Here is a 21635-nt window from a genome sequence, read left to right as displayed (position 1 = left end):
ACAACTGACCTTATGTTGTTAAGTGATCCTGGCCAAATACCTTGGCCAGCACTAATAACCACAATTTAGAGAGCACAACGCATTTGTAATGGTTGTTATGACAAAGAGTTACTCTAAAGTGGGATCACCCTGACAAACACAATGCAACTGGTTTCTTTCAGTTGCAACTGATTCAATGGACCAGAATTTGCCCAGGGTATTCAGCGGCATATTGTCTACAGTAGAGATACTGCAATACCTAAATATTCTACCATACAGTACATGCATCGACAATCCCCCTTATACTGTAGATACAGATGTACTGATATTTTAAAATCGTGCCCTTGAGTTGAATTTATTAATGCAACATAAACTGTAGCCACCTACCATGGATGTTCAAAGGTCATTTTAAGGATAATACCATTCAGTAACAATCCTAAAGATAACGTCAAACCCCTAGAAACATGCTCACCAGTCTGCCTTTATTTTTAAACACACTTAATCCAGGAGCCGATAACAGGAGGGGAGAATATGATGAGTTGTGAAAGTGGCCATTAGGGTTAACAGTGTCCAGGGGAGTGTTATCGCTGAGAGACACTGTTAAAGCCACTTCTGTTTCTAAACAAAACGTCAAGTCCGCCTTCCCTCTCTCCACCACAACCACCTCCACAACCTCACTCCCTACCGCATGGGTCAATGCCGTCTTTGGATACCTACCACACTCAGATTGACAGGAGTGTTGGGCTTTGGCACGGGTAGTCTGTGCAGTGATTCTAACATGTCATTCAAGTCATCTTCCTGCATGGAGACAAGTGTAGAAACAAAGCAGCAGTGTCAGTGAAACCAGAATTAAATTTTAATATTACATTTTTTGAAAAAAAAAAAAAAAAAAAAAAATTGCACATCAAGAAAAAGATTTGTGAATTTGCAACTCATTTCAAAATGTGTCTACAAAATATGAATAAGCCCAAAGGACGGAGAAAAAAAAAAAGACCTGAAGAGAGGGAGAAAAACAACACGAGACTGACACACATTTAATGAGCAATCCGGAGGTTAAGAGACTAGGCCGAGGCCGCTGCAGAAGCTTATTATTCTGGGGAGGATTTACGACATACATCGGCTGTTGGTAATTAACCAAAAGGTTTCCCCTGCTCAAAAAAAAAAAAAAAAAATTGGAGGCTTTAAGTGGCTGTCGGAGATCCGCTCTGCCACAAAAACCAAGGCCTCAGGATTATGTGCTGGAGTTTTACAGGCCTTTCTGTCAGGACGATGATTTACTTTCCCTGGGCGGCACCTTGGACATGCCTAGCGTCCTAGAGTGTTGAGCGGTGATGTCGCAGGGCCATGGGTCAGTAACTCATCTAACAAATCTGTGTTGGTCTGCTGTCCTTGACCTACCTCCCATTTTCTGTTTGTGCCCTCTCTATCCATCTCCCATTTCCAGCGTGTGTGCTTGTTTTGTTTTTATGTTTTTCTGAGATTTCTCGCTTCTGTGCATTAGTTCCAAAGAGAGGTTTGCGCCTTGTCACGGGCAAGCTGGATGCTCACACGCATGGCCAGTGACACAACCCCCGGGAAACACTTCACTTATTCTAACCCCCCCCCCACCACCACCACCATCCCTGTCCTCTCATGTCAGTCAGCATCTCCTTCACAAGCCACGGCAGACAGAGAGAAAGAGAGAGGAAGAGAGAGAGGGAGAGAGAGAGGCATAAACAAAAACACATCACGTATCCTCTGCCCGCCCTAACAAACACTTTAGCACTTTCCTCCTTTGAGCACGCCATATTTGTGAGGTACATAAATATGGGACACACACACAAAAACAGCACTTGTGTCACGGAATTGTTCACTGTGCTTGAACAATTCCAACTTGAGCATTCGCAACTTCACTACAGGCCTGTCTGTAAATGTTATGTTTTTAAGCTCGTAAATAAAAACAATGCCGACAACCCTCAACTGAGGTGCTGCTGATGACTATTGCAGACACTACAGAGCTATAAATAGATGCACTGGCACCCCAGACAAGAGAATGACAATAAGAAGTTGTGTGCTAAGTGGTTCAGCAGTTTGCATGACACAACACCGCTTCCTGTGCCCTCTGACTCCAGTGTGTACTTAGCCTGTGATTTGTTTGCATGAGGGAGGCTTACCCCCCCCCCCCACGCCTCCCCTCCTCTGAGCAGCTTTGTTAAGGCATAGCTAGATGTCAGGGCGCGCTGATAGCATCCTCCGAGCCTTTCTCCACATCCCTTCTAAATGCTGGCTCATCAGCCCGTGCTACATCTCACATACTTTCCACCCCCCCCCCCCCCAAACTCATGTCTCTGCTGGTACTGCATAGTTTTGCAGAAAAGATGGGGAAGGAGTGGGGGCTGGGGAGTGAAAGGGCTGTGTATTCCCTAGTCATTAGTTTTCCACTAAATCTTCAGGAATGAACTTCCTCTTCAGCTGGTCTGCTTGCCAAACGTTGCCAAAGTTAAGTTTAGCGTTGGCGATTGGGGCCTCCCGCAGCGACGCCTGCTTGGCCTTCACACTCTAATCGGGCTGGGGGCTTAATCAAATAGCATTGCATAGCATTTGCAAGCTTAATGTTCATCCATTACAATTCTCAATATCTGATTTTCTATAATGATATAATCTGTAGCGTAAAAATTCATCAAGGTCATCAACCTTACATCTGCCTTAAACTTTTTTTTTCCCGCAGTCCAAACTTTTATTCTGTCCAGTGCCTACAGTGAAAGCGTTGTTGAGAGAGTTGTTTCTGGGAGTAGAGCTGGTGGTGCAATGGGTGGCAGTGTCATTGGTTTGGCCAAGGGAGAAGTTGGTCTTGTGAAGTGGTGACATCAGAGAGCTAGCTCTGGAGAACCAACATTAGCATGTGGGGGTGTGAATGTGGCAAATGACCCAGACCTTGTGCAAAGCCGTAAAAGTATAGACTTTTTTCTTTTCTTTTTTTTGTTGAGCCAAGGGTACAAAACAAGCCACAAAGCCCTGAAATGTTCACATGACACATTATTTCAGATATGTGCAATGCAGATTGCCTATTTATATGTCAAACTTCAATAAAGAGCACAGGAATTGACATTGAAAATGTTTCTTGACTTGCCTGTTGTTTTGTTAAGTAGTCGGCCAGTGTATTCAGCAGCTTGTAGTAAATCTCAAACCAAGGGAGATAACTGTGGAGCAGAGAAGAAAATTAGGGCTGATATGCAACAATCAATCTTTACTAACCTGATTTACAGTCCAGTCGTTCTGCTAAATCAAAAACTAGTACCACATAGCACAAGATACTAATAGAATGAGGTGTGTGTGTGTGTACGTGTGTGTGTGTGTGTACGTGTGTCTGAGTGAGAGAGGGGAGGAAGAGAAACAGACATAGAGACTGGGGGAGGGAGGATGGATTTCACTGATTTGTCAATTAAACATCACTGTAATTTTCGTGTAAATGTCTGCAAATGATCCTAAAATCACTATGCTGTTTCCCTACCAGTGCTGCTTCGACAAACAGTCCAGTTTCAAAAAAGGAGTCATTTTCCAGGAGCCCAGTTACAGTGCATCACTCACTAATTATCGTATTGTTACCAAGGGGTACACAACATTTCAAACATTCCTGGCATGCCTTTGAAGGGGGTATGTGGTGAGGGAGGTGCAAAATCAAGTAAACATATTTGGTGTCTTCTCTAAAAAGACTACTCAACCACTGCAGACTCATCATAAGTCAGCTAATTTTACAATCATACTGAGCCCAGATGCATGAGCCAAGCCTGGACGCCGCCAACAAGCAGCTTTATTTGTCTTTTACCTTCCTTACAAAAAAATATGAATACTTCTTCCTTGCCAGCATCAATTTCATTGAAACAAATGTTTTAAGTGTAATTTATTCTATGTATCTGGTTTAGCTAATCACATACTAAGCTCACCAGAAGCACTGCGAATGTGTAACATCGTTTCTCTCTCTCTACCTCTGACAGATTCTTGGCTAAGTTCATATGATTTTTTTTAAGAGGTGGAACGAGGCCAAGGTTTTGTTGTCTTGGCTTGGGCAAAAAAGGCTCAGTTCCAGTCGTTATGCAATGTGGTGTGATACTAAAGGCAGAGGTTTGTTACAGTTCGGCTTTGTGCTAATGTGCATTTTATCAGGGAATAATGTCTTACACTTCATTAGCCTGATTACATCACAGTATTGGACTGCACTGGGTGTCAATCACTCATGTAAACATATGTGTATATATATATACAGATATACACACATATGTCACTGTAATACATCAAAACATGAATAAATGTTTTTTTAACAATAAAAAAAAAAAACATTCAGCATACTATATATTATGCAAAGTCCAGTGCATACATACACTGGGAGTTTTCTTTCTTTCTTTCTTTCTTTCCTCATCCCCCCCTCCATCATTCTTTTTTTTCTTAAATATATGGGTCAGTGAGCACTCTGCAGACTGGAATTAACAGACAACAAGAAAACAATAAAGTGAACGTAATGCAAATTTTCATTTTGCTAAATCCTGCACGTGACGTGCCAGAGCCGGAGCTGTGCGGCCATGCGAGACAATCTCCTGAGTCGGAGTGACCATTAACCTGAAACAATCAACCCGTAACATGCCAATATTTTGACATCCGCATGTAAAACTTCTCACAATTTGGGTCATCCTTGGCACAAGTAATGACGACGTGTCTGCACTCAAGTCCAGTCAAAAGCACTAAAGAGTAACACTTGATGCAAAGTATTTTTTTTTTTTAAGAAAAGCTTTTTCGTAAAAAAAAAAAAGGTTTTCGTAGGTCTTTCTAGGGGAGCCAAACTGTCATAAGGTAGCCACCCAGAGTGACGTAGCATTTCAGAAGCCTCCACACTGAACCTCCACTTAAGTGCCGTCAGGTTTTTGCACAATAAAGGCCAAAAGCATTATCTTTCCGAGTCGCTCTTTGTTTAAGATGCTCGGCTCCTGCTATTTAATCCTTCATTTTTCATGTATGAAGGTTGTTTAAGCCGCAGTCAGAGAGGCAGACCAGGCCTCAGCACCCCACGCTCCCGTTACCACCCTAAATGAGGCGGCTTTGGGAGCCAAATAAATTATTTGGCCGTTTGAGCAGCGAACCTTGACTGGGAGACATTCAAGGGAGGTATGCACACCTCTTCAAACCAAACAGGAAAAAAAGCTAAATAAATAAATAAAATAAGAAAACCTGGCATGGTGCTTTATTTAAATGCAATAAAGCATCAAATTCTTTTTTTATGTAATTTATAGAAGATAGAGAGTGAGCCAGAAAAAGAAAGAAAAAGATGTTTCCCCTCCTTCACAGTTTGGGACTCAAATCTGTTTGTGTTCCACAAATCCTGAGATAGGGAGACATCCATCATGCTAGAGTTCCCTGAAGTTGTGCAATCTCTCTTTGCTTCGACTCTAAGCGAGGCTGTATACATGAAAAATAAACGATGTAATCTGCGGCATGCTCACAAGCTCCATCACACATTTATCCTCCTGCCGTACCTGCCACACTCAAAAGAGGCCTTCCGGCAGATAAGCACACTTTAAAAAGGCTGATTTAGTGATAATGCACAGACAAAGTCATTATTAAAATCCAGTAGACATACTGTAGGTTCATCTATAATAAGATGTCTGTGATGAAGTAACATACAATCCAATGTGCTAAAGGTGATTCATTTTTATTTAGTGGGCTGAGGGTGTTTTTAAGCACCAACGGGAGTTGTTCATTATTTCTTCTGCTATTTTTTCTCATAGAGGTAATGCTCACAGTAGTGTCCTGTGACTGGATGGTGGGGCATAGTTACTATAGGACACTGTACTACCAAACTAGATCACAGCAAACAAATGAGAATGTAAGCAATCAAATTCTGGAAGAAACAAAAAAAGACTGCTTAAAGAATATCTCAGAATCAACAAACTTGCACTCCTCAGCTGCAGCAGTTGGAACACCCAACTGCATTATTTCACGCAAGACTGGTCAAACTGCAAAAAAACTGCCATTTCGCAAGCATCTGGTTTAACAGAAAACCATACAATTCTACCACCAGTTGGTCAAACAGCATTTACTAGCATCTAAACCGTACCAAAAAAAAAAAGCGTCTATTTCCCAGTCCCCACATGGGTTTTAAATGAGGACCAGCGCCAAGGCTTTTTGCTTTGGGCTTTCATAAATAACTTGAACCTTGTAGCCGGCCGTGAGGTGTGATTAGGCCTCGCCTTTGCCCCTAGTAAAGGTTAAGCAAAGGGAAGGAAGTGTGGCCCGTCTGCCTGCTAAGTGACCACTAACTGCCGCATAGCCGTCTGGTTTAACGGCGATGCTGAGTCTCGGGGATCACATAAAACTCGGATTGAAGGGGGGGGAAGACTAGAGGGGAGGGATAGGGCCATGTTTTTTTGTTTGTTTTTATTTCGTCCAGCGAGGATTTCTCAGAAGTCCAAGGGCTATTCCTTTGTGATGCACAAGACTGGGAGAGGTAGAGGAGAGTATGAGAAAGATAGAGAGAGATAGACAAACAGAAGAGAGAGAGAGAGAGAGAGAGAGAGAGAGAAGGAAAGAAAGAAAGAAAGAAAGAAAGAAAGAAAGAAAGAAAGAAAGAAAGAAAGAAAGAAAGAAAGAAAGAAAGAAAGAAAGAAAGAAAGAAAGAGAGAGAGAGAGAGAGAGAGAGAGAGAGAGAGAGAGAGAGAGAGAGAGAGAGAGAGAGAGAGTGAAAGTGATAGTTAAACTTGGTGAAATGTAGTTTTGCCTCAGGGAGCTGAGGCCTTTCGGGCAGGAGTTAAAGCCACAGATCTACAAAGGCCAACCGAGCACTGGCCCACAAAAATATCTGAGGGGAGCGAGACAGAAAGAGAGAACAAGAGAAGAGAGAAAGAGATTGAAAGTGGGACCAGTGTAGCCCCGGCCCACATAAAGCTGTCCTACTCATTAGGCTACTTCCTCATGTAAGCAGAGGTGACAATTTTATAGTCCCAGCACTTCAACAATCATGCCTACTCAAACTGTTTTAATTACCTTTTCTTTCATTCTCTTACCAGGAGGGTGAAGGTGGAGTGTTAGATGTGAGACATCTACCCTTCACATCAGCTTTCACTGATTTATAATAATTTTGAGGATTTTAAGCATTCTGTGGAGTTTAATGATCACCTTTGCCATTTAATAAAATTAACGTTTAGAAAGATGATTTTCATACATTCACTATCTATGCTCTAGTGGGTCGGAATCAAATCTGGGGTTTACACTTTAAAAGTGACATGCACCCAACTGGAAGAAAACCAGATGGCGAGGCAAAGAACTTGAGACCCCATTCTGTATAATCAATGCAAAATAATTCTTCATACCTCGCCAGGCAATTAAAGAATTTATTTTAACAGGCTTCGCCATCATACAAGAGCACGTCTATATGAGATATACTGTCAGCTTGGACATCTTTTAATGATCATGGACGCAACGGCACATGCACACGTGCACAATATCATGAACAGCACACAGTCATTTTCCTTCATTAAAACACATTTACATTCACATATGCAGCTAGATTCATAAAAACAAAACAAAAAAACCCTAGATAGCCATCCAAAAAAAAAATAGACATACAACAACTTTCCATACATTTGTTTTAATCTTTCTGATTGCGAACGAAGCAAGCCATGCAAACTACTCAGAATGCATAATGAATTTTATACATCATGTGTCAAATGCATTAGCATGTCAGACTCACTGAGAGGGGACAAGGGAGACTTTGGCTAATTGGCAGCAGGCCCTCATGCATAATGATGGGGAGCGGAGTGGTGTGCTGCGCTGCGCTAGGCTGTGGCTGTGCTGCAGCGGCATGGCATGGCACGTCACTCCGCTAGCTAGCGCTCTCATCGCTGGCAAGCTTCTGAGCCAGTAGCCCAATAACGAGAAGGGAAATAACAAAGGCCAAGCAGCGTGGGAGGGATGGAGGGAGGGGTTGGGGGTGGGGGGGGGGGGGGGGGCTTGACAACAGCTCATCAAGTCCATAATAAACCCAAGAATGTCCATCAATATCAAATAGCCATTTCGTAACACTGCCCTGCGCTGGCCCTGCTCAACCTTCAGGGGCTTCCTTTAAATTCCTTTAAATTTTATATAAAAATATAAAACGTATTTAACGTACTTCAGTCCAATTATGTTTAGTATTATATTCAACTCAATTAAACTATACATTACATACAATTTAGCATCTATAGATATGTGAACTAAGGAGTCAAATTAAGATTTGTGATCCTTACTATAGATAATACAAGATAAAAATGTCTTGACTGGAAGACATTCAATGCATACCTCTTCAAACCAAAAAGGGAAAAAAAGCTAAATCAGTGCAGTTATTATGCCATTTCAAACTTCATAGTTTCACTTAATTTAACTATTTGTTTTATTATTATTGCCACGCTGGTTGGGACAAGGTGCACAGAACCTTGCTACAATAGATATAACCTACATCAGACCTAATGCAATCATGTATGCTTCATTCAAAGTTTTGCCAGTAAATTAAATTTTCAGCGCTCTCACTGTTCCCACAGCAAGATGATCAGAGATGAAAAGTTATTAGGCGCACAAACTATTGCACATACTTGGGCATTTTCTTCAGTCATACATTTATTCTTGTTCTACAATGATCAAACTGATTTTAGGGCATTATAAGTATTGGAGTTTAGGTGGCAGCCAAACGTTCAGCAAAGAGCATTCATAACTGGCAAATTTAGTGGGATCATAGTATCTTCCGACCAAAATGTCCCTACAATGGATGATACTACTGTTTTGTTGAAGACATTGGCATGCAACATCTTTTAAAAATGCCCACAACAGCACAGTTGACATGCAGCCAAATGTTCGGCAAAGAGCATTCATAACTGGCAAATTTAGTGGGATCATAGGATCTTCCAACCAAAATGTCCCTACAATGGATGATACTACTGTTTTGTTCAAGACACTGGCATGCAACATCTTTTAAAAAAGCCCACAACAACATAGTTGACATGCTAACTCGTGCCCTTTGGGGCTGGTAGGCTCTTGCTGTAAAAGCTGGCTGGTCCGACCCAGACCACAGAACTACATATTGCTCCGCCTTGGCAGTTAGCGGGAATGACAACGGTACTTCACATGACAGTGTACCATGAACTTTAATTATTAGTTGTGCATGGCACCTTCTTTAAATTGCCACTCACCCTTAAAGCATGTAATTTAACTACATACAATTTATGGTACCTAAGGTATCTAAGGGACATTAGAGATTATAGAATGTACTTGAATGACAACATCTGAAGCCATCCTACTGACAGTGTAACACCAATCCCCTAGATAATAACAAAATCCTTATGGATTCCACCTGTGTTTTTAAGTACTGATTCATCACAAATGTAGGTCTTTCTGTCGTGCCAACTCTAATAGAATAACCTGAAATGCAGTTTAAATGTGCATATGATAGTAAATTGAGCTAAACACTCTGGTTGTTCAGAAAATCAGTAGTGTTGAACAGTTTGGTGAATGAGTGCATTAAAGGAACTCCGAGAGAGAGAGGGAGAGAGAGAGAGAGCAGTGCTGGGACTGCAGCTCATCCACATTGCATACAAAATGAAGAAAATAAACCCAACATACCTAAGCAAACAGATGCAGATGCGACATCCGGACGTCAGCCGACAGAAGCCGAACCTCTGCTTGCTCTCGATGTCCGTAAGCACAAATGTGAAGTTCTGGCCCACCTGATTTGGGGACACTCTGAAACAGGCACACACAAGCACAAATCAAATCTAAATGATGTTTAATTGGCTGGGCTTCTACGTTGGTAAAGATCATTTTGAGTAGGGATCAGAAGAATACTAACAATATCAGGAAAGACAAACAGAATTTATCAGGGCAGGCCCATATTTGACAGATGTATGCATTTAGTTACCTATGTATAGGTAGTTAAAAAATAACATAAACTGTTAAAAGGAGTACTTAGAAGACTCTCTTGCACAGTTCAATGTTGATCATATCTGTTTTATAACACAATAAACACAACTTGAGCGCTTCATTTATAGGTTAATTTGTGAGTCTTTGTGGAATACATTTAGAAGAGTTAGGTCTGATATGAGTCATACAGACTCTGACTACTAAACTAAGGACCACAATTCTTTTCCATCACTAGATGGCAGCAGAAAAGCTTTCTGCCAACCCTGCCATCTCCCATCCCCCTCCAACAAAACTGGTAAATATAAAAGTGTACAATGATTCTTTTTTTTTTTTTTTTTTTTTACATCACCATTCCCTAAAAAATCACGTTGGACTGGGAGGAGGTACGAGATACAAAAAAAAAAAAAAGAAAAAAAAAAAAGAAAAAGAAATAAGGAAGCATCAGCCCACTGCTCTCCAGGGGAACTGCCACAGGACTGAGGCTTTTTGTCACGTCCAAAGAGCCGAGAGCCTTTCTCGTCCAGAGCGCGCTACCCATTCAGTCTGGCTCTCCCCTCCTGCTCCAGCACTGGCTTCTTCCCAAAGGTTAGACACACGGCCCTTTTCAGCTGGCTCTCGTTTTTTTTTTTTTTTTGTCGTCTCGCTATGTTTTTTTTTCAGGCCCCAGAATATAGCGTGGAAAAGAGGACCAGTTTCTCTTGGTGGCGCTTCTCTTGGCTCAGGGCTGGTGTTGTGCTAAGTGAGATTTATAACAGCTTCCAGTTTTTATGGCCATTGAGCTTGTTGCATCGCTTCCCTGTTTAGTGTACTTATTTCGTACACACACGCAAACATACACACACGCAAACACACCCCCACACACACCCACACACACACACACACACACACAAGCTTGAATGCTTGTGTGAGAACAGGGAGGGAAGAGAGACTGAAAGACTCAGCAATGTAGAATGCAGAAACTGCAGGGTGGCTACTAAACACGCTCACTGACTGCGATGGGATCATTTTGCCATGCACGCTCGCCATATAAGCTTTGAGGAAATGACATAATGTGGCTGATCCTGAAACAGCTCGTGTAATCGAGCCCAACAGAAGATAGAGGGGGGACAAGAGGGACTTACCTCTCCACATCAAAAGGGAAGCAGAACTTTGGCACAGTCTGGAGGACCTCCTGTAACTCCAATAAATAGAGAAGAGAAAACAAAAATGAAACATCACTGGTTCAGTTTTACACACACACAGCTTTACTTGACCACGCACATACAGCATGTACCACATACTGTATGCATAACAGCATTTGTTAAATGCACTTGATGACATAAAAACCTGCATGGGGTGTGTGTGTGTGTGTTTGGGTATTTTTAGCCACAGGATAAGTGAAAAATAGTATTGATAATTAAATATTTCAGTAAAATACAAATAAAACAACAAGAAATAGCGTGTGTGTGTGTGTGTGTGTGTGTGTGTGTGTGTTTTTGGTCTGGAGCGGAAGAGGACAGGGGGAGATATAATGATGAGGAGGAGGTAGGTGGGTAGGCAGCAGATTAAATTATTAGGCCTGATTAAATCCATCGATTGCCAGACCATTATGTTGGTGGTGGCGTATGTGTGTATTATGAAAAGATGGCAGATTGCGGTGACAATGGCCTAAGTAGCACAGGGGCTCCCACTCCGTAAGTGGACGACTGGGGAAGAGAGGATTGCAGGGGAGGCTTGGGGGGTAGTGGGGAACGAAGGGGGGGGGGGGGGATGAGAAGCCCCAGCCTGGAGGGGTTTGGGGTCCCTAGTGGGACAGGGAGGTGTGTGTGTGTGTGTGTGTGAGGTGGGGGCTTCTGTGGCAGCATATGGGGGTGTGGGCCCCGCAGAGCCCGCAGAGAGCCTGCGAGGGCCTGTGCAGCCCATGGAGCAAGCCCAGCGCCATATGGGGGGCCCCTCCAAGCCGCCACCGCCGCCGAGCTGAGCTGTGCTGCGCTGCGCTGGGCGGCTGGGCTGGGCCGGGCTGGGCTGGGCAAGCGGCCGCGGGGAACTGTGACTGATCCCGGCTCAAGGAATAAAGCCGCCACCAGCAGACAGGAGGGGGGGGGGGGGGGGGGGCAGGAGAGAGGGTTGGGGGGCACAACAACAATGAGATGGTGCATGCGTGTGTGTGTGTGTGTGTGTGTGTGTGTGTGGTGCTACATATGTTTTGAATGTATTCTTACATTCATTATTTATTTCAGTTTGTGTATGTGCATGCAAATTTATAATGCAGCCTGTGTGTTGATAATATATTTCCTCAACATATTGTATACATGTAACGTTAAGTGTGCTGATTTAGAAAATATTCCACCACTGTATGAGCAGACACGTAGTGGTGCTCAATGAGACTGTGGATTTGAACATGCATATGTGTGAAAATGAAGCAGGAATGCATGTCTGTACCTCTTAAGTGCAAATATGGATAAACGTGCCAGTGTTCAGCGTGTGTGTGGGTGTGTGTATGTGTGTTTGTGTGTGAGTGTGAGTGTAGCTCATGGTGCAAGCCAGGATAGCAGGATTGGCATTCTTCTGGAATGGCTCATCTCATTTCCACACATATGTCTTAATGCGAATGAATGTGTGTGTGTGTCTGTGTGTGTGCGTGTGTGTGAATGTCGGATGCCTGCTCTGCTCTGTAAAGCTGTCATCGTCATCATCAGAGCCCTGATGCGGCCGTATGCGAGCGCTGCTATTATTAACCGATGCGGTGCACGCAGCCAATATGTTCCCCCGACACTGACACTGCCACGGCTGCTGCTGAACGTCACGCCGCGCATATGGAGCACAGTCTCCGCTTCCACACACACACACACACACACACACACACACACACACACCTCTTGCTGCCAGCTCTCGATCGGCCACGCCTACATCAGTGCACACAGACACAGACGTGCAAACATACCCACACAAACATGCACACCCAAGCTCACTGATAATCAACAAGGTATCAGCCGCAGTTACCGTTTTCCTTGCTACAGACTTTCCCTATTGAGATGCCAGCCTGAAGATAAGGGTGGAGATGGGGAAGGGAAGGGAAGTATGATGAAGATGTTGTCAACAAACATGTTGAAAAAAATATTTATTGATGTTGAAAAAAATATTTACGAAGTTTAAGCATTGATGCAGTGTGCCCTGGCGAACGAACTCATTATCCAAACCAAAAATGAACTCCTATTGAAAACAATCCCAACACATGCACATTTTCATTAATCTACATAATTACAGATCTTCAAAACAATAAATACTGTTTAAATCTCAGACCCAGGTTAACAAAAATGTGAAATCGTTAAAAAAATTAAAGAAAAATTTATACTATTGTTGTGTTCATTTACATAAAACAAAATGTCCACAGGACAGCCATTTCCCAGCCATTTTTAACACAGCTCTGTTTTGAAGTGAACTTCAGTGTGTCAGGCATGACATTCTGACAGTCACCATTAACTTGCTGTCAGCTGGGGAAGCAATCAACAGGAAGTGCAACTTGCTAAACTGTTCACACAGCAATAAGCACTTTGCCTTGTACCGATACATCGTACAAAGAGGTCCCATGTGAAAGCCTCAACTAACAATGCAACAGTGAGAATCTAAGAGGTGTGAGATTGAGAGGATCTTGATCCCATCATCTACTGTAGTACTGCCTTACACAGAGAAATACATCACAGAGAGGTTATGTGAGGTCTCTGAGCAGATCTAACTTAAATACGGCTCAAAACATTGACATATTCCAGAGAAAACAAGCACACAGACATTGGACAATTGGCACAGCATGTGTATAATACTGCAAGTTTTTCCGGTATGGGTTGGCTGCAAATGAGGCTGTGATGTGGTAGTGATCTGGAAACTTAAGGGCCTAGTGAAAATAAAAGTTGATCGTTATGACTGGAGAGTAGCTTAGAAGAAGTGCTCACCTCTTGTGAGTTGAACCGTTCAGGCTACTTCCTGTGTCATTTGTACCAGCAGTGATCATGACATGGCACAAGTATTCAGCTCACACAGTGAACATCTGTGGGATGGCACAGTCAGATAGTGTATATAGGCTACTTCCTGCCTTTGAGGGTGGAGAGAAAAGTTTCCATTTCCTCTACCTATTCCAACGCCAAGAAATGCCCCACCTAGAGACGGTTGCTTAGCATCATCAAGTACAGTATCTATTAATCAACACCATACTCACAAATGGAGAGAAGGCTGGCAATATTGGCAATACCCCAGCCTGTGCTACAATGTCCACGAATGAGGCAGTGGCCTACAATGATATTATTGGGTTACACAATGCAGCAGGATAACTCAATATGATGGAATAATGCAACTTCTTTCCACATGGATAACAAGGCAAAGAAAAAACATTCTAGATGTGGTCTGTGGACCGATGTCTAACTCGACAATTGAAGTACTGTAACAAGCATATTAGGTTTTGATGACGTTCCTGAGAAACAACTGTGTGGTTCTTTTCCTCTTTCGAGATGAGGATTCTGACCATCAGCATATTTCAATTATTTTGTGAGAATTAGAGAAAAAAATCTGGCAAGCACCACATGGAAAAAGGGCATGAGAGGCAAAACCATACACAAAACAAAGCAAAAGAAAAAAAAACAACTTGCTACATGTTTAAAAATCCACATGAATCCTGCGAGAGACCAAGACCAGGAGAGAGAGAGACAGAAAGACAGAGGATGGGAGGGGGAGTGAAAAGAACGAAGCCACTGGGCTTCCCAGAAGCCTTTGAGACCCAACAAAAATGCTTCCCACGATTCCCCTCATGGCGTTAAGCGGTGAATCCCACCAAGGCACCTAACGTGTGTGTCTGTGTGTGCAGGCGTGCGTGCGTGTGTGTGTCTGTGTGTGTGTGCACACCTCGCCTCCTTCCTCTCTTTTTTCTCTCATTCATGCAGTTGATCAGGGGACCTACACCAAAGCAGAAACCTGAGAGGAGGTGGGTGAGGTGGGATGAGGTAGAGGTGTGTATGTGTGTGTGTGTGTGTGTGTGTGTGTGGGGGGGGGGGGGGGGGGGGGGGGGTTGGCTGGTGTTGTGATGAGTGGTGAGCGGGTGGCGAGGGATTGCATCACCATAACGGCTGCTGGTGGGTCGTATTTTTATTTTCCATTTTCTATTTTCTACCCCCACACCCCATTCCAACCCTTTTTTTCCTCCTTTCTCTTCCTCACTCTCTCTCTCTCTCTGCACCTCTCCCCCATCAATACTAAGCATTTTCCCAAGACAAAAGAATATAAAACAGCTAATGCATTTACAAGCCACTAGAGGTGTCGGGCTGGGCCGGGCTGGGGCTGTGGTGTGGTGTGCTGTGCTGTGCTGCGCTGCGGCATTATTTATTTACTGTTGAGACAGGGGTATCAGTCAGTGAGACAGCAGTCTCCTTCCTGCTGGAGTCCCACAGTGGAGGCCTGCAATCACAGCACACTCTCCCTCCCTCCCTCCCTGCCTCTCTCCCTCCCTTCGCTCTCTTACTTTTTCTCCCTCGCTCATCCTCCAATTACCTCTCTCCCTTTCTTGTTCTCCAGTGCTCTCTCTCTTTCCTTACCTTTTCTTCAATCTGCCTCTATTCCTCTCTGCATCTATTCCTTCTATGACAAAGCTTTTCATCCACAGGTCTCCCTCTCTCTCTCTCTCTCTCTCTCTCTCTCTCTCTGTGTCTCTTTCTCTGTCTCTCTCTCTTTCTCAGTCTCTCTCTCTCTCCCTGGCCCCTACCTCCATCCCTCTTCTCCCTGCCCTACCCTCGCTTTTTATTTATTTATTTCCCACACTGCACCAAGACTCCCTCCGGAGATGATGCCTCCCCTTCCTGTGAAGGTGTGTGGCAAAATGTATGGTATTGTGTCGGTAAGTGAAGTGAGAGAGAGGGTGAGTACTGGTGTGTGTGTGTGTGTGTGTGTGTGTGTGTGTGTGTGTGTGTGTGTGTGTGTGTGTGTGTGTGTGTGTACGCTTCGGTTTCTAGGTGTTCTAGGTGTGTGCACAAGGGTGAGCAGGTGTTCAGGGTACAGCTTCATCCTCAACCAAATTCAGCATAGGTTCTTTGCCACTCAGATATACAAACACAGTTACACACATATGCACACATACACATACTGTATGTACACACACACACACACACACACACACACACAAAGAGAGTAAGAGAGAGAGAGTTGATTGACATAGGAAGAAACACATGAGCATATGAGCATATATATTTATATTAATCTATTGTTTCATTAGCCAGGAGTTTGTTAGCTGTACCACAGCTGTTCAATGTTCTGATGCATTATAATGGTGCACATATTGGAGGGGGTGGGTGGGGACAGGGTGCGAGGAGGAAGAACACTCCTCCTCTTCCTCTTCTAGACAGTAAACACACACACACACACACACTTCAAGCTGTTTTTTAAATCTTTTCCTATTTTATTTTTTTTAAACCAGGGCAATATGCAGTAAGCGGAGATCATTTCCTTCTGTCAAAACTCCCTGTCAGGAAAAATGAGGAGGAGGATGGGAGAGCACAAGAAGAGATAGGGAGGGAGAGAAAAAGAGATAGAGAGAGACAAAGAGGGAGGGAGAGAGAGAGAGAGAGGAGGTGAGAAACAGATAGGAAATAAAGACTAAGTGTGAGATGGAAAGGGAGAGAAATGCGAGAAATGAAGAGCGAACGGAAATGGGAACAAGAGCAGGTAGGAATGAGTGAACAGGAAAAGGAGAGAAAGAGGGAGCAGGAAGGAATAAAGTTAGGAGCAGCAGAGGGGGAGAAATGGTGAAATGACAGCCAAGCAGAGAGACAGAGGTGAGAAAGAAATATGGAGACAAGGACAGAAGAAGAGGGAAGGAAAGAGAGGGCAAGAGAGAGAAAGAAAGAAACAGGGACAGAGGAAGGGAGGGGAGATGGAGGAGGGGGGAGAGAGAGAGAAAGGGAGAGAGAGAGAGAGCCTCCTTTGGGCTCTCTTCACACCTCTCTCTCACTCATCTACCAGCCTGTGCTCATCCCCAGGGGGCAGGCAGTCTTTAAACCTCCATGCTCTTTAAAAATTCACCCAGCCAGCAGGTCCACGCGCCACCGTGGAGCTGTCTGCTGCAGATCCCGGCCAGGGTCTCTCTGTGTGTGTGTGTGTGTGTGTGTGTGTGTGTGCAAGCAAGCATGATTGGCATAGCCACCAAGCTGGTGGCACAGTGGCTCCCTATGACAGGTTTAGCGGGCTGCCTCCACATAGATCAATGCTAGATCCCCATGGCTCCCCTCTTTCTCTCTCTCTCGCTCTCTCCCTCTCCATCTCTCTCCCTCACTCACACTCACACTCACACACACATACACACACTCCTTCCCCAATTAGGGTTCTCTCAGCTCACAGCACAAAACCCTGGCCATACTGCATGCATTTATGAAAGGCCTCTGGCTACCATGACAAAGACAAGCTCAATGTTTTTTTTTTTTTTTTTTTTTTTTTTTTTTAAAAAGGAGCACTCTCCACTTGGCCTCCCATAAAAACCTGCAAGTTACCATTTGCAGTCACAGGAAGCTTCATTTTTATTTTGATTCACTGCTTCGTCTGCAAGGGAAACGGAGCCCTCAAGACGGCTCCTGAATAACTAAGAACAGACGTTAACTAAGCGTCATCATCATATCACAGTTAGATTATGTTAAATTGTTACCTACACAGAAAAATTACCTATTATACAGAGTGATGCCATGCCATTATCGGTTAACAATGACATGGCTTTGGTATGATGTTTTGACAATTCATTAGGAAAAGAACTGGCAATGAAATCTATTCATGACACTGACCACTTCCTTAAACAGCCAAATCAACACTTAGACAATTCTGAGCTAACAGAAGAGAATGAGAGCATTAGCACTGTGATACATCTCACAGTTATGCTCACTGACAACTTACATTTCAACTTACAGAAACACTTAAACAGGAGCTGGATGTCCAGTCACATTATTTTTTATCTAGGTTTGAATACATGTTGTTTTTTAATTAGGCAAATAGCTGCATGGATGGGTCTCATAACTACCAACCGCCTTGCTGTCAAAATCCAGCACGGAAGACATCGCATTACCCCCATGCGCTAGCCCACATATTTTACACCTCCACCGTCAGGCATGCATAATTCCTCCGCTCCATACATTATAAATATATCTATGATGCTGTAGAGAAGGCGGCAATCCTGTGCCTGCTTTTGTTTCATCACACAATAAAACACACACACAGACACACACACACACACACACACACAGACATGTTCGCGGGAGGGGAAGAGAGCAGCAGCGCTCTGGCCTTTTTCTGCACGCTGCGGAGCCAGAGCACGGCAGGCGAGAGGCTTCAGAGATTCCTTTCATTAGGTTTTAATAATATGCTGCTCGGCTTGGCCCTCTGACCCGGGCTGTGCGCCTCTAATAAGGGAGCCCGCTCCAGAGGTGGACGGAGAGGCCATGCGGGGGTGGGTTGTGCAACGGTGATACGGGGGGGGGGGGGGGGTTGGAGTGGGATGTGGAGGTGGGAGGGAGGGAGGGAGGGAGGGAGTGGGTGGGTGGGGATAGAAGGCAGAGGTGCACCTTCAAATTGGCCAAAAAAAAAAAAAAGGTTGTGCAGCGACTTTTTACTTTCTAATACATAATCCTGGCCAACGGTTGGAGAATTTCCCGCAAACCGCTCTGCAGTTCTTCTCCCCCCCCCCCTTTCTCCCCATCTACTTTTCCTGCACTCGCTCCACTACAAATCTTTCTCTACTTTCGTCTCATTCTCTCCGTCGCTTCTCTCTCTTTTTCCTCCACCCTTCACTGTGCAGCAGTTTCTCACCCTGACCCTTTAGGTGGGGGGAGCTAATATTCCATCTGCCAGTACGGAGGTTATTTTTGTTCTCAACATGGCCAGGTTACAGGGGACTGCTTAAGGAAATGTAGCAGGTGATGTATTGATCCTGTTGCCCTCCTAAAGCTCTGACAAGCCGGTGACAGGGCCGAGGGGAGCAGACAAAGGGCACATCGCATCACAAGGAGGAGGAGGAAGAAGAGGAGGAGGAGGAGGAGGAGGAGGAGGAGGAGGAGGAGGAGGAGGGGAAGAGGGGATGAATAGGGGATGTAGAGAGGAGACGGGGAAGAAGCTATTTTCAAACCAGCCACTGAGATCCTCTACGTCTACGACATCAAGCCCAAAACTGTTGTGCCCAGCGACATCTGCCACACATGTACAGATATAGATGTACGAGGACGCGTGCACACACGCACACGCACCTCCAAGGTTAGCGTGTTCTCGATTAGGAGTTTACATTTAAAAATGCAACAATGACACGGATTGGTGTCTTTTTTCCTTCTGTCTGTGAGGAACTCAAGTTCATGTGAGCGCTCAGATGCAAAAGGGGACATGCCTCATACAAATGATGGCGAGCTGAATAAATTAGTGAGTGTCGGGGGACGGGCAGGCGTGGGAGGTGTGGGAATGGGAGGCGAGGCGAAGGGGGGGGGTTAGGGGATTGGGGGGGGGGGGGGTCGGTGTTTTGTTCTTGAGACGACAAAACTGATACTTCTTCTGGGCCAAATGGAGATTTAGTATGTGCCCCCTCTAAGCCCTTGCCACAGAGCCAGAAACATCCTTAATTAAGTGCCAAGTGGCCTGAGGGGGATTCTTCCCGTTTAAGCTGTCATCTCTCTCAGGAGACACTTGCCTCGGTGTAGTGTGTGTGTGTGTGTGTGTGTGTGTGTGTGTGTGTGTGTGTGCGCCTGGGTGTCAGTCTGTCCATCTTTCACTGAGCTCGTTCTTGTGTTTGTGTGTGTCTGTGACTGAATGTGTATCCAGGTCAGTTTGTGTGTGTGTGTGCATTGGGCTGCATAGGAGGAGGAGGAGGAGAAGGAGGAGACTCGACAACCATCACCAAACTCTGGCTGTGTTGAGACAGTGGGTTTGTCCATTACCTCTTGGCAGGTAGCCACAACATTCTCCCTTCCACGGTCATCATCACAGGACAGCAGAATAAACAAGTCCATTACAGAGACTGGGTTCATAGCACATCAGATCTGTCTGAGGACAGCTCAGTGCAAAGACAGGTTAAGGGAAAAAAAGAAAACATAAGCCATTTTGCTATTCTAATTGTCCCTTGTGTATTTTTCTTGTGCAGATTTTACTATTATACGTTTGGGAAAACGAATGTGACTTCAGAAAATACTTGTGAAATGGCCCAAGTTATATATCACCTGTTCATAAATTCATGCCTGCACATACATTTTAAATGAATATAATTGCTTCTTTGAAATGTCATATAATGCTAGGCTCATTAATCAAGAACTATCATGCAAAGAACCTCAAGAGTCTGGACACTGAGGTCCTTTAAGAAATTTGGAAATACATAGGCCATCTGCAGGTTGAAAACTCATACATCATACCCTTCTTGGTTCATAGGGAGGAAAAATGTAGTGAACTCCAAGTGCTTGCATAAACCATTTCATAATGGACCCTATGCTCACCTATGCTTCTCTTGACCTTTTGCCACATATAGACCCTTTCAAGGGAGTTCCATTATCAGCATCATAGTTGGCCCCACAAGCATTCCGTTTTAACATTCCATATGTTGTCTTAATGCAGAGGAAGTAGATTGGGAACCAAATAAAACGTTTAAGCATTGTTTTTGTTTACCTTGTTGAAAGGGTCTATATAAACAAATCAGTAACAACGTGAGTGTACAAGCCAGCATTTGCATAACCCCTGAGACACATAGCACCTCTATTACGGTCCTCCCATTGAGCAGCAGCAGCAGCAACCTGGGCCATGGGTCTGCCGAGACAGCGGTGTGTGTGTGTGTGTGTGTGTGTGTGTGTGTGTGTGGGGGGGGGGGCTGAGAGGCCGTCTGCCACAGTCTCCACCTACTTCTGCATTCCACCTGCTGAAGAGGACCTGAGAGTTCAGCGCACTCGCTCTCAGTTTTACACGACGGCCAATGCACAGCATGCACCACCCAACCCAGAACACCTTGCAGAAAGCTCATGCCAACATCACATCATTACTCCTCTGCCAGCTAATCTACAAGGAAAGAAGGACGGAATTTCCTCACTGCCTGGGTTTTGGGAATCTGATCCCATAACCCTGCATTTTGCACACCACTATCCCCAGAAAATCTTTAATACAAAAAAAGAAATACAGTTACAATAGTATCTAGAACATGCCCATCTTCTCTCCCTAACTCAAGAACCGGGCCCTATAGGGTCAGCATAATCAGAGCATATGAGCAACAAAAGGCAGCCTGGCTAGGGATTTGGGGGCCAAGTTCACCCCGGCACAAAGGCCAGCCCACCAAGGCGAGTCCGGCCCATTACCCGCACTCCCTGGCTGGCCCTGGAGGCCTGGCAAGCGGAGCAGGCTGGGAGGGAGGGAGGGAGGAGGAACTTCAGAGGGGGAAAAAAAATCAGCACATTATAGGGTCGTGTGTGGGATTGCTGTCAGTGTGCAGTGAAGGAGAAAGGCAAAATGACCCTTTTTGACTTCCCCACACACACACACACACACACACACACACACACACACACACACACTCATTATCAATACAGGAGCAAAGCAACAATGTTAAAGCTTTCCTCGAGAAGATGGTCGTCATAACAGACACCCCCTCCCATCAGCTCCACTTCACCCCATGCTTTAGAGGGCACACACACACACACACAGTCCAGATAAGGTGATGATTCCACCCCCAGCTTCCACCGCAGAGCGAGGTCGTCAGGGCGACCAATCATGAAGTGTCGGGCCTC

At 44.6% G+C, this 21635-nt stretch overlaps 1 protein-coding gene across 5 annotated transcripts in view; it reads right to left on the bottom strand.

Moving 5' to 3' along the window:
• The window catches only part of dennd1b (DENN/MADD domain containing 1B), a 95726-nt gene that overhangs the window by 51748 nt on the left and 22343 nt on the right, over positions 1 to 21635 (bottom strand). For 3 of the 5 annotated variants that reach the window (XM_042056411.1, XM_042056415.1, XM_042056414.1), the window contains exons 4-7: positions 11016 to 11074; positions 9598 to 9717; positions 3089 to 3158; positions 697 to 777 (exon numbers count right to left, since the gene is read on the bottom strand). In XM_042056411.1, the coding sequence (XP_041912345.1) occupies positions 697 to 777; positions 3089 to 3158; positions 9598 to 9717; positions 11016 to 11074 (330 nt within the window). The remainder of the gene's footprint in view (positions 1 to 696; positions 778 to 3088; positions 3159 to 9597; positions 9718 to 11015; positions 11075 to 21635) is intronic. The other 2 variants (XM_042056412.1, XM_042056413.1) reach the window with 2 other exon arrangements.

Source organism: Alosa sapidissima, chromosome 12 (genome assembly GCF_018492685.1).
Source record: "Alosa sapidissima isolate fAloSap1 chromosome 12, fAloSap1.pri, whole genome shotgun sequence".
NCBI classification, from domain to species: domain Eukaryota; kingdom Metazoa; phylum Chordata; class Actinopteri; order Clupeiformes; family Clupeidae; genus Alosa; species Alosa sapidissima.
The sequence above is the reverse complement of the archived record's forward strand: the minus strand, read 5'-3'. Positions and strand labels throughout refer to the sequence as shown.